General features: G+C 42.5%; 1 protein-coding gene across 1 annotated transcript in view; it reads right to left on the bottom strand.

Annotated features, from left to right (window-relative positions):
* Positions 1–14,634, bottom strand: part of LOC115368729 (chondroitin sulfate proteoglycan 4-like) — a 37,766-nt gene that overhangs the window by 6,339 nt on the left and 16,793 nt on the right. The window contains exons 11-21 of the mRNA XM_030065046.1: positions 13,977–14,162; positions 12,096–12,278; positions 10,455–10,631; positions 8,880–9,078; positions 8,660–8,791; positions 5,715–5,890; positions 4,360–4,561; positions 3,528–3,699; positions 2,645–3,029; positions 1,548–1,700; positions 203–784 (exon numbers count right to left, since the gene is read on the bottom strand). Of these exons, the coding sequence (XP_029920906.1) occupies positions 203–784; positions 1,548–1,700; positions 2,645–3,029; positions 3,528–3,699; positions 4,360–4,561; positions 5,715–5,890; positions 8,660–8,791; positions 8,880–9,078; positions 10,455–10,631; positions 12,096–12,278; positions 13,977–14,162 (2,547 nt within the window). The remainder of the gene's footprint in view (positions 1–202; positions 785–1,547; positions 1,701–2,644; positions 3,030–3,527; positions 3,700–4,359; positions 4,562–5,714; positions 5,891–8,659; positions 8,792–8,879; positions 9,079–10,454; positions 10,632–12,095; positions 12,279–13,976; positions 14,163–14,634) is intronic.

The following is a 14,634-nucleotide window of genomic DNA, read 5'->3' as shown; positions in this document are numbered from 1 at the left end:
AGCTGGGATTTGGATATTGCCCTTGGCTATATTGCTGTTTTGATATTTCAATTACTTGTTCAGTCTTTGTGTGTTTCTCTGCAGGGCAAATAACCCACAATGCTCCAGTGGATCTGCACCGGTGTCAGTGTCAGTTGTGTGATACCAGACACCAGACTCACATGAAACAGCTTTATCAAACGATACAAGATTGTCCGTTTACCTTGACGAGTTTTCCATGTTTGGGTGGAGAGAGAACCTCGAAGACCGGGTCGGCTCTGCTGATCCTCGCCAGCTCCGAGGCGTCCACCATGCTCTTCCCCAGTTTCACAGTGATGCCGCTCGGCACCCGGATCGTCTCCCTCAGGTGGATTAGCGGCCGCACATTAACGTTCACCGTCTGGTTAGTTATGTTGCCGTACACAACGCCGGGGGAGGAGGCTGACACCGAGATCTTAAAACTGTCCTCTGATTCGCTGAGCTCAGTCATGTGATAGACAACACGCCCAAACTGCAGGTCCTCATGGCGGAAGGCAAGGACTTCGTGGTCGTTAATGGCGATGCGTCCGTGGCGAGGGTGTTTGGTGACCGTATAGGTGATGTTGGCAGGGCGACGACTGTTGGTCTGAGCTGCCAGCTGATTGGTTGTCAGGACCACAGCGGTCCTGCCTTGAACCAATGACAGGCCGGTGTTGTTCACCATGGAGACAGCTGGCTTGGTAACCTCCAAACTGAAGAGCTTGTAGATTGGGCGGTGATAACCGTCTGTGACGGTAAAGTAGAAGACTCCAGTAGAGGGCTCACCCTGAGAGGAGGCAAGGAAGGAAGGAAGGAAGGAAGGAAGGATGCAAGAGAGGAAGGAAGGAGCAAAAGGAGGAAGAATATAATGAAGCAACCTGATGACACAATTTATATTGTGTCGTGCACGCTGCTCTGGTCTGAATACACTCAGAGACTGTATTCAGACAAGACTGACTTGTCTTGCTTTTACGTTAAGGTAATGTTTTTTGTTAAACTGTTATGTATGTGTGATTAATTTAGGGACTATTTCTGAGTATTTCTGGGTATTTGTGGTCAGCGATGCCCACCACCACACTCCCTTTTGACCAGTCAGCGTGAATTAATCAGCTCTTTCTTGGTCCATAACTAACCCTTCCACAATATTTGCAAATCATCTCACAACTTTTTGAAAAAAACAACAAACAAACAAACAGAGGGAATGGGGTGAATGTTGAAAGTGTTTTAACCTTTAATATGTAGACATGGTGTGAGCTCCTGTAGTCTAAGAATAAAAAAAGACTAACCAGAATTATAAACATGGCCAGTGAAATTATTGAGAAAAAGCAGCAACAAATGTGATGTATATAATATAAAATACAGATAAAATAAAAAGCTGGACAAAATGTGTGATCCTGTTCATCCTCTTTTTAAAGAATTCATAAAACTACCCTCAGAAAGGCACTGTTGAAGGCAAATTTCCACATCTGAAGACAATAAAGACTATCTTAAAAGATGAGCCTCATCCCCCTGCTGGTGGAGGTTAAAGTTGGAGCTGTAAGGTCGCTCACCTGCTGTATGAAGTGCAGTCTGCCGTGGTTGATGTCGTACTGGGTGAAGGAGGTCACGGGCTCCAGCCGCTCCCCCAGGGTCAGGTAGCCGTTGTTGGGCTTGCTGATGACGTTGTAGTGCAGTTCCTCCGGAGGCGTGTCGAGATCCTCAACCTGCAAACGTGCAACAAGCTGGTGAAATACCACAAGACTATAAATGCACCAATCACCCAACTCAAACGTTTATATTCTAATACTTTATATTACCTAATATTGTAAGACTCCATCTTTACGCAGATGACACAACTCTATATTGTTTTGCTGACTCGGTACAACGTGCTGCTGAAAAACTACAACTTTCTGTTAGTGCTGTTTAGCTTGCACTTGTCAACCTTGAACTAGTACTTAATGCAAGCAAAATAAAGTTAATTATTTTTTTTAGAGGAGATATTAGTATTAATAGTCTACCCACAATGAATGGCTGCAACACTGAGAGCGTTGCAGAGTATAAATCATGTAAACCTATATCTAGGAAGAACTGAAGCACTTACATTTAAATATCGTACCAGAAATCTCATCACCTAATTGCGTCAAAAACTATAAATCCATTCTTGGACATTCACCACATCAGTGCTGGACTGGAGCTGAATTTGGATTCTGTTGCTGCTTTGACAGAAACCCAAAGATGCTAGATAGTTATTCGTAGACGCAACGCTGCAAGCAAATGTAGTTTATCAGTGACATGACACCAAGGTGGAGGAAGGATTAAAGGAATACTCCAGCGTTACTCCAGCGTTTTGGGCAAAATAGCCTTTTTCCGACTTTCCTAGACTGAGACAAGATGTTCAATACCATTTTCTCTTCTGTATATCTAGTGGTTCAGTGGGTAGCATTTCCTTTTAGTTTAGCATAATGATTCAAAGTGTATGGGAGCCATTAGCCTAGCTCTGTCAAAATGAAAAAAATTTGAATTTTCCTGATGAATCTTGGAACAGAAATAAAGTCATGTGGACAAACTGCAGCATCAACAACAATCCATAACTACCATGTGATTAACCCAATTAAAATCATGGATTGTTTGACAGCCCTAGATTTTACCCTCTGACACCCCAACCTACGTGCAGGTTCTCCGGTCCAAGTATGACACTCTCCCCCACCACCACCTTCATACTGGGAGCTCTGGTCCTGATGAGTGGCGGCTGGTCGTTGACTGGCGTCACTGTTATGTTGAAGCTCTCCGTCACCGCCATGCTGTCGTTGAAGTGCGGAGGAGGAGCTCGGTCTGACGGCAGACGGGTGGACGCCGAAGAGAGAGAGGAAAAAGAGGACGAGGACGAGGTGGCAGAGGAATAGGTGGGAAAGGAGGAGGAGGAAGAGGAGGAAGGATCCAAGGGAGCCACCCAGGCTTGGAAAGTGAAGCTGTCACTCGTCGTCTCCGAGTCATCGTGGACGTACATGATGCCAAGGTTGTTCAGGGTGACCTGCGAGAATCCTGGTTGGTCCCTGGGGAAGAAAGAAAGACCAGAAGCCACATTTAATCTTCCCTTCATAACTGCAAGACGGATGTTTTTGCAAATTTACTAAAAATCACAGCTTTAACACTGTCACCCAAAGTCCATAATAAACTGCAGCAAAGAATCATGGAAGTCTGGTGCTTTGCCTCAGGTTATCCTTCCACTCTCTTTGGTTTCGGTTTGAGGCCAGTTCAATGCGGCTGGGACAATATGTTTATCTCCTGATTCAATCATGATACTTCAATGATTCAATATTTTTAGCGATTTGATATTATGATTTATTGCGATTTTTGTGAATTCTTCTCTAGTTTGTGGCTGTGAAGTCTGATGAGGCTGTGATTCTCCTAGAGGTCACTAGAGGTCATTTTCTACAGCGACGTCCAGTTTGACAAAATGCTCTGCCTGCAGTGAAGTGGCTGCTATGGGGGCCAACATCATCACACAGGAATCAAATGTGGCTCATTGAATCCACAAGAGTCTCAGGCACCTGGTGAGGTTCTCTTTCCCTATGGTCAGAGCTCCGTGCCGCGGCAGGGAGATGATGCGGTACAGGACCTGGTGGTCGCGGCGTTGCGGCTCTGGAACCTTCCCCAGCAGGTTGGAGGCGTCGAGCTTGGATCTGTCGATCGTCACCCTGCCTCCCTCGGCCACCACAGCGCCTGAGCGGCCACGAGCACAGACAGGGTTGAGTCCTTGACCGTGACCACTACTTCATCTTGACTGCTACCTCTTACTGACAACACACACACACACTATACACACATTTCCAGGCACCAAAACTGTTTGTTTAAATGCTAATCTGCTTGATCATATATCAGGAGGCTTGAGGCAACGTGACTGAGTTGTAACCAGAAATGAAAGTAACTAATTACCTTATTTCCTCACATAGCTGTAATTGAGTAGCTATTTTGTGTACTTGTACTTTTTTGAGTGTTTTTTTTTAAGTCAGTAACTTTTACTTCAGTCCATTTTTGCTTTTGTTTTGTCCTTCACTACGTTTTAAATCAGATCCATTACAGAGAACAAATGACAGATTGTGGAACCTTTCACAATAAAAGCTCAGCCAGCAAAGACTAGATAGAAGAGGGAACCTGCTTCTACTTTGTTGGCTCTAATTTTTGTCATTTCCAAATTTCAAATAAAAGCTTCTCGATAAAAAATAGTCTACACGGTCCTCACTTCAGTTTAGCGTAGTACATGAACATATTTGCAGAGGCGATGGGCAAGAAAGGAAGGATGGTTTATAGGGATATAATGTTTAAATGTATCATGAAAAATATTACAAATACATATTAACATGATATTCTAGGGAGTCACACCTGCGTTGCTCAGCAGCTTGGTCTTGCGTCGGCCGGGGTTTTGGTTGCGTTGCGCCTTGGCCTGGTAGGAGATCAGGATGGTGAAGGTGCTGGGAGCAAGGAACGCAGGAGGACTGGACACGGTGAAGGAGAAAGAGTCTGAAGCCAGCCAACCGACCGACTCCGGCTTGTTCTGGTCGTAGAGTATCACGCCTTCATTCACCTGAGGAGCGGGAATTATATTTAACATGTACAATAAAGGTGCAGAGATGTTCTCCTGGTGACACTGGTGCAGAGAGATGAATTACAACCACGTTCAGCACACTGGCACACTGAGACACAACACACAAACTAATGTGACTAATGCTGAGTAAAAACCACATTACTCCAGTGTTCCTTTTGTTGGTGCACCGGATTCCACCGTTATCACATCATTTCATGAACGTTATCAGTCCTAATCCCTGTCAGAGGTAATTCGTATTTCCCTACTGGATCTTCTAGTGCAGTGGTTCTCAAATGTTCTTCAGTAACCTTCACCATTTGAAATATATTTTCAGCCAAGTTCCCCCAGACCAGAGCAAAAAAAATATTTGGTGGTGGAAAAAGTCCAGTCCAGCTCCATCAGTGTCCTAACCTTAGTCAGTACCTTTTACAAAATGTAACCATGACAACAAACCCATTCATTACCTTAACCAAGTAGCTAACAAAAGCTTAGCTAATGAATGCTAATGAAAGTGGCTAAAGCTGACATTTGATTGGTTCAGACAGATGGACGATAGGATTAGATGCTAACAGCTTCTGAGCCACTAGAAGGTGCAGCAGGAACCAACCAAAATCAAACCTGTGGGGGGGATTACCACTGCTAATGTCCATTCAGAGGTTAAAGCAGGAGCACCACTAAAACTATGATTAAAAGTATTTGCTGATGACGTTTTTTCCAGGGCGAAAATGAGCAGAAATTTAACAAAAATTAGTTGTTGTTGACAAAAACTAACAAAAAATAATAACATTTTCACCTCTGGACGTCCAGTGGTTCAGTTCCTGTGGGGAGCACTTCCTGTTAAGACAGCTTAAGAGTTGCTGCAAAGTTTATTTTTTCACTTAGACAGAGCTGGGCTAATGACTCCCATAGACTTCAAGTGTTTATGCTAAGCTAACATGAAATGCTGCTGGACATACAGAGGTGAAAATGGTGTCCAACATCTTGTCTCAGTCTGAGGAAGCTGGAAAAAGGGGATTTTGGCCAAAACGTTGGAATACTTCTTTGAATTACTCTATAAAAGTCAGTGCAGATGTCATGTTGTCCGCACACACACACACACACACACACACACACACACACACACACACACACACACACACACACGTGGCCCTACCATGCTCTGTGTGAAGGCGGACACCGGCTCTGTGGTGTTGTCCTGCAGACGCCGCACCAGACGTCCCAGTTTAGGAGCCGTGGTCACCGAAAACACCGCCGAGCTGTTTCTTCTGATGTCCACGTCGTCGTTGGTCCCCACCTGAAGCTCCCGTTTAGAGATGGGCGTCACAGACCCTTCAGGAGACGAAAATGTGCTGTGAAAAACTCGGCGTCCAGTACAACAGCTCACTGACGTTTACCAGTGATGACATGTTGGGTCGTCTGGTTCCCACAATACTGTATTTAATAATAATTTAATAACAATAATGACATTTGCAGATTCCAGCTTCACTGAGATCCTTTACTTTTCTCTGTCCATATCTTTACAAAATTAAAGGTGCACTAGGCAGAATTGCCAAAGGTTGATTTAAATGAGCACCTTTCGACTCAGCGATGAATAAATTCCACATTACACGACTAGAGAATGTGAACTAGCACAGCCAAATCAATACAATTCATTTTGCTCATTCATACATTTGCACCCATTACGATAGGATAAGCAGTTTGGAAAATGAATGAATGAATCAATGAAAACAATACGAGGTGAGAACTAAAATCATAGCACTGTATTAGTGAATGTTTCCCAGATGGATGGTGGCATTTTGTAATCTGTTTTAGCTGTATGAGCACTTTGATCACGATACAATAAATTAAAGTTTCTTATAATTAAGACTTGAATCAATGATCTACCTCTTTCCCTTTAGGAAAAAAAAAACCCTCTGCTGTGTAAAGTTGAGCTGTAAGGTTAGAAAAGGTCGTCCTCACATACTTTTCATCTTTATCTTTCAAGAGGTGTGTATTTGGCCAGTGTGAAGAAACTTGTGTTTATTTATCAGAAGCATAACTTTAATCACATGACCTTGACCAGAGAGGTAAGTCTGATAAGGCTGCGTGTTTATGCCTCAGAGCCAAATTCTTCCCGTATAAAAAGGGAGAGGGATTAAATTCATAAACCAGGAGCAGATTAGTCAATCATGGCTGAAAAAAGTGACTTTCCAACACACATTTTAACTTCAGGTTAGTTACTTCTGGAAGTTTACAGGAGCAAATGTTCAAAATGGACATTTATTCATATAAAAGGGTTTTGTTTCTGTTTATAATTTTAATTCCAAAACCCGATGACTCTCTAAAACTGGGATTTTCAAACTTTTTCATCATTATAACAATGTGTTAAAATAATCACTTTTTTTTTTTTTTTTTTTTTTTTTGGCACATGATAGTTTCTTGTAGTGACTTAATCAATAGTAAAATAAACTGTGTTGGAAGGGAAGGCTGTGCTTCAAACAATATGGTTCTCAGTGGAGCGCTAAACCAAAATCCAAAAAGCCAAAAAGATTCAAGAACAACGTGAGAACATATGCCTGCTCATCTGCACACAAAGACCAAAGACAAATAAAAGACAGAAAACTACATTTGTAATTATTAAAATGATGGATTTAAACATCAGACTGATCATGTTGGATTGATGACAAAAAAGTCTTGTGTTTAAATGTGAAATTATAGTGAAATTATTCCTCATTTTGCCGAGGACCACCTAGAAGACCCTCGTGGACCCATGGGAGTCCCCGGACCTCGCTTTGAACACCACTGATCTAGAAAACCCCAGAACTGTGTGAAAGCGGAGGAGAAACAGGACGGACGCTGTTGAAGTTACCTCCGTGGACTCTGGACGAACACTAACCTTTGATCATTTAAATCCAGATTAAGATTAATCTGGCACGACATAAATCTGACCCAGAAAGTGAATTAGAGCTCTTATAGCCTTAATCCCTGCCTGGGAAAACGGCCCCAAAGTGACACCGTCAGGCTGCTGCTCATTACAGCTCACAGCAGGACTCAGGCTGGTGCTGCCCCCCAGTGGCACCAGCATGTAACTGCACTGGAGGCTTCACATGAATGCAGCAGGAAACCAGAGGAAAGTCCAGATCTTCAAATCATGAACTCACTCGATTATCTTTTCCTTTCCTTTCATTTCATTTCCTTCCTTTCAATCTATTTTCTTTGTGTAAATCATAACCAGATAACTGTGTTGACACAAATTACTCTAATTTTCTGATGCTAATAAAAAAGGATCTATGTTTATTAGCAAAGCTGAGCTTGTTGTAAGTTTTTTTTCTTTCCTTTTTTTTTTTTTTTTAAAAAAAAAACATAGTTAATAGGCAACAAGAAGGGAGAAGAATCTGTTCTGGCAAAAAAAAAAAAAAAAAAGTAAAAAGAAAATGAAAATCTTGGAGCAGACCATTTGAAGGAATCTGCCCCTATTACTTGTATATTAATATTGATAGTTCAGTATAAATTGCATATTGCCAGTTGATGTATAATTGAAAAATCTGTCTCTCCACACATATTGTCTGGCTTGTTAGGCCTCAGAGTGAATTTGTGCTCAATATTATAATCAACTATTGCTTATTTTACTTTGTTTACCAGTGCATTTAAATCATTTCTCCATAGGATTTTAGCTCATTTTCAATGACCACAAGAAAACAGGTTTTAGAGCTGAGATTTAAAAGCTGTTTCAACACATGCTGCAAAAATCAAAAAAGTCAGATAAAATAACAGATATACGCCTAGAATTTTTTTTTTTTTTTTAATTTCAGTTTGGGCATTTTGCAGCTAGTTTGATTCTATGTAAAATTAACTATTTTAAACTTTTTTTTCCCGACTGAGACAAACTCTTGCATGAGCACAGGCACAAGGCCAACACAACGCTGCTACTGTCTGTTCTATTAAACTGAGTTTTTACTGAGTTTTACAGAGTTGATGCTCCTCTGCTCAGATTTTACACAGCTTTTCTGAAACTACTGTATTTTCAATTTTATCAGCTCCTCCAGGATGTGTTGATGTGTGTGTGCGCACGTGTGTGTGTGTGTGTGTGTGTGTGTGTGTGTGTGTGAGCGGCTGTACCTGGGTAAACCTCCAGGGGCTGGTTTTTCTGCAGGGTGAGGACCAGCGAGCGGGCGGCTGTGCTGAAGATCTGCCGCGGGGCGAAGTTCACGCCGTCGTTCACCTGGAAGTGAAAGCCGCCGGACAGCGCACCTGCACGGGAAAATAAAAACAGTCAATAAACATGAAGAGAAAAGATGAACAGAAATAAAGAAAGATTAAAGTTTGGGATGCTGCTCACCGCTGTGCACGAACACCAGCTGGCCGTCCTGGATGTGCCTCTGGGTGAAGTTCAGGATGTGCCTGGAGGGGGCGCTCTTCAGCGCCAGGTGCCCGTTGCTAGGCGGCGTGACGACAAACTCGATCCCGTCCGGCTCCGTGTCCAAATCCTCAGCGCTGAGGTCATCCACCGAGATCTGAGTCACCGACCCAACCCAGATCTGAAGGAGAGGAGAGGAGAGGAAAGGAAACAAGGTGAGGAAACAAGCAGAGGAAAGGAGAGGAAACAAGGTGAGGAGAGGAGAGGAGAGGAGGAGAGGAGGAAAGGAAACAAGGTGAGGAAACAAGCAGAGGAAAGGAGAGGAAACAAGGTGAGGAGAGGAGGAGGAGAGGAAGAAAGGAAACAAGGTGAGGAAACAAGCAGAGGAAAGGAGAGGAAACAAGTTGAGGAAACAAGCAGAGGAAAGGAGAGAAAACAAGGTGAGGAGAGGAGGAGGAGAGGAAGAAAGGAAACAAGGTGAGGAAAGGAGAGGAAACAAGGTGAGGAAACAAGCAGATGAAAGGAGGGGAAACAAGGGTGAGAGGAGAGGAGAGGAGGAGGGGAGGAAGAAAGGAAACAAGGTGAAGAAACAAGCAGAGGAAAGGAGAGGAAACAAGGTGAGGAGAGGAGGAGGAGAGGAAGAAAGGAAACAAGGTGAGGAAACAAGCAGAGGAAAGGAGAGGAAACAAGGTGAGGAGGGCAGATGAGAGGAGGAGGAGAGGAGAGGAGGAAAGGAAAGGAAACAAGGTGAGGAAACAAGCAGAGGAAAGGAGAGGAAACAAGATGAGGAGAGGAGAGGAGGAGGAGAGGAGTGAGGAAAGGAAACAAGGTGAGGAGAGGAGAGAGAGACAAGAGGATAGGAGAGGAGAGAGGAGGAGAGGAGAGGAGCGAGGAAAGGAAACAAGGTGAGGAGAGGAGAGAGGAGAAAGATGAGGAGAGGAGAAAAGGAGAGAAGAGGAGAGGAGAGAGAGAGAGGAAAGGAGAGGAGCGAGAAAGGAAACGAAGGAGGAAGCAAGCAGAGGAAGGAGAGGAAACAAGGTGAGGAAGGAGAGGAGGGAAAGGAATAGAACAGGAAACAAGGAGAGGGAAATGAGAGAGAACAAGGAGGGAAACAAGAGAGTAAAGAGAGGAAAAAAAGGAAGAAGGGGAGGACAAGAAAATAAAAAAGAAAAGAAAGAGGAAATGGAAAGAGGAAAGAGTGGAGTAAAGTCATGATGTGGAAAATCATATATATCAATCATATAGATGATTAATCCTAACCCTAATCCTAACCCCATACACAGGAGAGGCTGTTTGATAATTAAGACATAACAGCATAAAAACATTAGGGGCAACTCGGCTGCCAGATATTCTAGATATTTTCTGGACAAACAGACCTGCTGACTTTCTTTGTTTAATTCTGCCCTTTGAAAAATGCTCAGTTAATAATTATTATTATAATATTAGTATTCCTGTTTAGCTGTCAAACGATGGCTCTCTCTCTCTGTCAGCATGTTATAAATGCAGTTCATGGGAGTTACAGCAGGGGGCATAAGAACAGTAAACGCCCCTCCTGACCCTGAGCTCCCGGTTGGCGGTGACGGCGGGCGTCTCGTCGTTGACGGGCGTCACAGCGATGAGGACGCTGCACGGCAGACTGTGCTTCCTGATCTCCGTCTGATTGGCCACGATGGTGAAGTTGTCGCTGAGCGTCTCGCTGCCGTCGTGGATGTACGAGATGTACTCGCGCTCCACCTGGAGGCACAGGGGGACAAAACGAGACATTCAAAAACTTCAGACGTCTTGAAATGTCACGCAGATTCTGACCGGTCTTGTTTCTCTTCAAACAAAAATACAAAATCTGACAGCGGGATTAGAGATAATCCCACTTGTCTCCAACGCTCATCAACTTGTTCCCAGATTTTTATTTTTTAAATCAAGTGTCACTTTCTTGATCGTCTACCTCTCCATCAGAATCAGAATCAGAAACACTTCATCGATCCCCGACGGGAAACTGAGTCAGCTGCAGCCGCTCACATTTCCAAGAGAAGAATTAAATGATAAGAGATAGAAAAATAAATAAGAAATATAAAAAATATGTGCATTAGAAATTTGTTTTTTTTTTTTTTTAAAGTATGTGTTTTATGTGTAAAGTATGTTTATTATGAATGAAGCTGTATCAAAAGTACATGTATCATCTACTTTTGTCTCAAAATGTGCATTAATCCTACAAATATCACTACAATAAATACAGAAATAAACAACTGTTCTGTTTGACTGTGAGTCAAACAGAATAGAATAGAATAGAATAGCAGAGGGGAGGAGGGGAGAGGAGAAGAGAAGAGAAGAAGGATTAAGAAAAGATAAAAGAAAGGAAAGAAGAAAGAAAGGAAAGCAAGGAAAGAAGAACGAAGAAGGAAAGGAAGGAAAGGAAAGGAAAGGAAAGGAAAGGAAAGGAAAGGAAAGGAAAGGAGAACAAAGAAGGAAAGGAAAGGAAAGGAAAGGAAAGGAAAGGAAAGGAAAGGAAAGAAGAATAAAGACAGGACAGAAAGGAAAGGAAACAAAGTAAAGGAAGGAGAGGAAGGAAAGGAAGGGAAAGAAAGGAAGGGAAAGAAGAACAAAGACAGGACAGAAAGGAAAGGAAACAAGGGAAAGGAAAGGAAAGGAAAGAAAAGCAAAAGAAAGACGAATGAAGAAAGAGGACAGAAAGGAAAGGAAGGGAAAGGAAAGGAAAGAAAGAGGAAAGGAAAGGAAAGGAAAGGAAAAGAAAGAGGAAAGGAAAGGAAAGGAAAAGAAAGAGGCAGAAAGGAAAGGAAAGGAAAGGAAAAGAAGAGAAAAAAGGAAAAGAAAGGAAAGGAAAGGAAAGGAAAGAAGAATAAAGACAGGACAGAAAGGAAAGGAAACAAAGGAAAGGAAGGGAGAGAAAGGAAAGGAAGGGAAAAGAAAGGAAAGGAAAGGATGGGAAAAGAAAGGAAAGGAAAGAAAGACAAAGACAGGGCAGAAAGGAAAGGAAAAGAAAAGAAAGACGAATGAAGAAAGAGGACAGAAAGGAAAGGAAGGGAAAGGAAAGGAAAAGAAAGAGGAAAGGAAAGGAAAGGAAAGGAAAGAAGAAAGAGGGCAGAAAGGGAAGTAAAGGGAAGAAAAAGAAAGAGGAAAGGAAAGGAAAGTGTGTGTGTGTGTGTGTGTGTGTGTGTGTGTGTGTGTGTGTGCGTGTCGGACCTCGGTGTGTGTGAACGCGGTGATGGGCATGCCGGGGATCCTGCTGTGCTCCAGGTGTCCGTGCCGCGGCGGGACGATCACCTGGTACAGGAAGTTCATCCCAGAGAAATGGTGACTGGCCACCTTGATGAGGTCGGCGGTGAGCGGCAGCGAGGAGCCCTCGTCCAGCGTCAGCCGGGACACCTGGGAGCCACGGGACGTCAGAACCCACAGAACCACAAACCACAAGTCACCGAGGCTGCAGGCTGAGCTTACTAAACTAAAATAAAATAAACTAAACTAAACTAAACTAAACTAAACTAAAGTTAGAGAGGAAACGTCTCCGGTTTTCATCCAGCAGCTCATCTGGCTGTTCATCTGTCTGACGTGAAGATACTTTTGTAATCTCAGGATGTTTTGGTCAGTTTTTATCTCACAACAAAAAAAAACTTTTTTTCTGATCTATTCTGAATCTCATCCCTGAAAAATAGCCCATGTTTTTTTGGTTTTTTTTTTTTTAAAAGACTAAAACTAACACTGAAACCAATAAAAACTAAACTAAAACTGAGCGTTTCAAAAAAACTAGCATTACAAACAAATCCAAGCCAAACTGAAACTGAAAACAAAAAGTCAAAAAGTCAAAAAAAAAGAAAACTACTAAAGCTTGTCAACTGGTTATTGATCGATTGGTTATTGGCTTCTTGGCTGCCGGATCAGTCACAAACACTACATGTTGGATAATAAACCATGTGTTTTTGTTTGCTTGTTTTTGTTTTTTATTGAATTTATCCTCTCTTTAACCTCGGTAGTCTAGTTGAGACTGAAATTTGTTTTTCATGGAAGATCTGGCAAAGCTGAGCAGCAGTTTCAGACACAATATAAAACACACATGAAGGCAGTCACACACACACACACACACACACACACACACACACACACACACACACACACAGATCCTGAGGGAAAGCACAGTCATGATCACATAAAACTTTTGCTGTTAAAAGATTCTGATTCCACTGATTTTACAGCAGCTCTGAATTCAGTGAGAAAAGTTAAAAAAAAAAAAAAAAAAAAAAAACTTATTTGCTGACTAAATTTACTGAATACACTTTTCCTTAAAAATATAACTACAAATGTAAAGTTTCTCTGTTGTTTATCTCTTTTTACCATAAAGTGTCTTTGAGTGCCAAGAAAAGTGCTATACAAATAAAATGTATCATTATTATAATTATTATTACTATTGTTATGAATTGTTATGAATTATTATTATGAATGAAGTGATACATGCATTTCGTCCTGTTATGGGAATGTTACTGTTGTTTAGAGTCTCACAACGCAGCAGTGAACACGTTTTGTTTGAGGAAAATAAACTCATTCTTGGTGATCTAAACTTCATTAAATGTTTGGTCCATTTACCACAATTTCCCTGCATTTTTATGCTGAAAAAAAAAAAAAAAAAAAAAACATTTTGCGAATCATACAGGGGTGATAAAGATTTCATATCATGTAATCAAAAAATCAAAATGTGAGTTTCTGGTTGAAGCAGCTGCCTCATAATGTTCTGCTTCTGCTTCCTCAGCATTCAGAAACCACACAGCTGGTAATTGGCTGTGGAAAGCAAAACGTTTCCCCGTGGACTATTTTCCCCGGCGGAGGAGGAGGAGGAGGAGGGAGCGTTTCAGTGTGAAAAAGTCCTGAAAACACAACAGTGCTGCTGCTTTTAGGAAAACTCATGTGGAGGACTTTATTCCGCTGATGGAAAACTGGAGTGAAGAAAGTCTGAAGTCTCGCTTTGGGAAAAAGGTTAGAAAATATGTGGTTTATGTATTTATTTTTTCTCTCTGTGCTTCCCTCTCAGTCTCATTCTGCTCTCCTCTCTAACTGGTGGAAGATCCTCTGTACCTGCAGCGGCAGCAGCACGGGGATGATGTCGATCTCCAGCCGGATGGGTCCCACCTCGGTCACGCCGTTGGTGGCCTGCAGCAGCAGGGAGTCGCTGGTGCCTCCGGAGGTCTGCTGCCGGTAGACCAGCGAGCCGCGGTTCACGTCCTCCTGGGTGAACGATGTGATCGGCTGCTCGCTGGAGCTCTGAAAGTCAGACGGACACGTCAGCTGCTGCTCTCAGGTCAGTCCTCTGACGCTCTAAAGCTGCAACAGGCAACTTTTCACTGCATTTGTGCTTTTTTATGCAGACAGTGTTTATCTGGCCAGCTGCTCGCCTCATGTCAGCGGACCGACCACAAGATCTGTCTCAACGGAGAAGGAGCATGGACTAAACCAGTCTGTAAACCTGTAAAGACCTTTTAGCAAGAGATTCTTTAAGGAAACATTTGTACACGGTTCTTTAAAGAACGCCCAAAGGTGCCTCAAAGAAATTAAAACAAGTATTGTCAGCACCTAAAATGAAATATAGAGTTATTACAGACAACATAACCTTTAATGAATGTTGTCTACAGTACAGCCGATGGCTTTAAAACAACCCGACCAGTGACGTCTGTGGGGAAAATCCAGTCAAATCAAGACTTTTTAAAAAAAAAATTTTTACCTAAATTTGGACGAA

Source organism: Myripristis murdjan, chromosome 12 (genome assembly GCF_902150065.1).
Source record: "Myripristis murdjan chromosome 12, fMyrMur1.1, whole genome shotgun sequence".
NCBI lineage: Eukaryota > Metazoa > Chordata > Actinopteri > Holocentriformes > Holocentridae > Myripristis > Myripristis murdjan.
The sequence above is the reverse complement of the archived record's forward strand: the minus strand, read 5'-3'. Positions and strand labels throughout refer to the sequence as shown.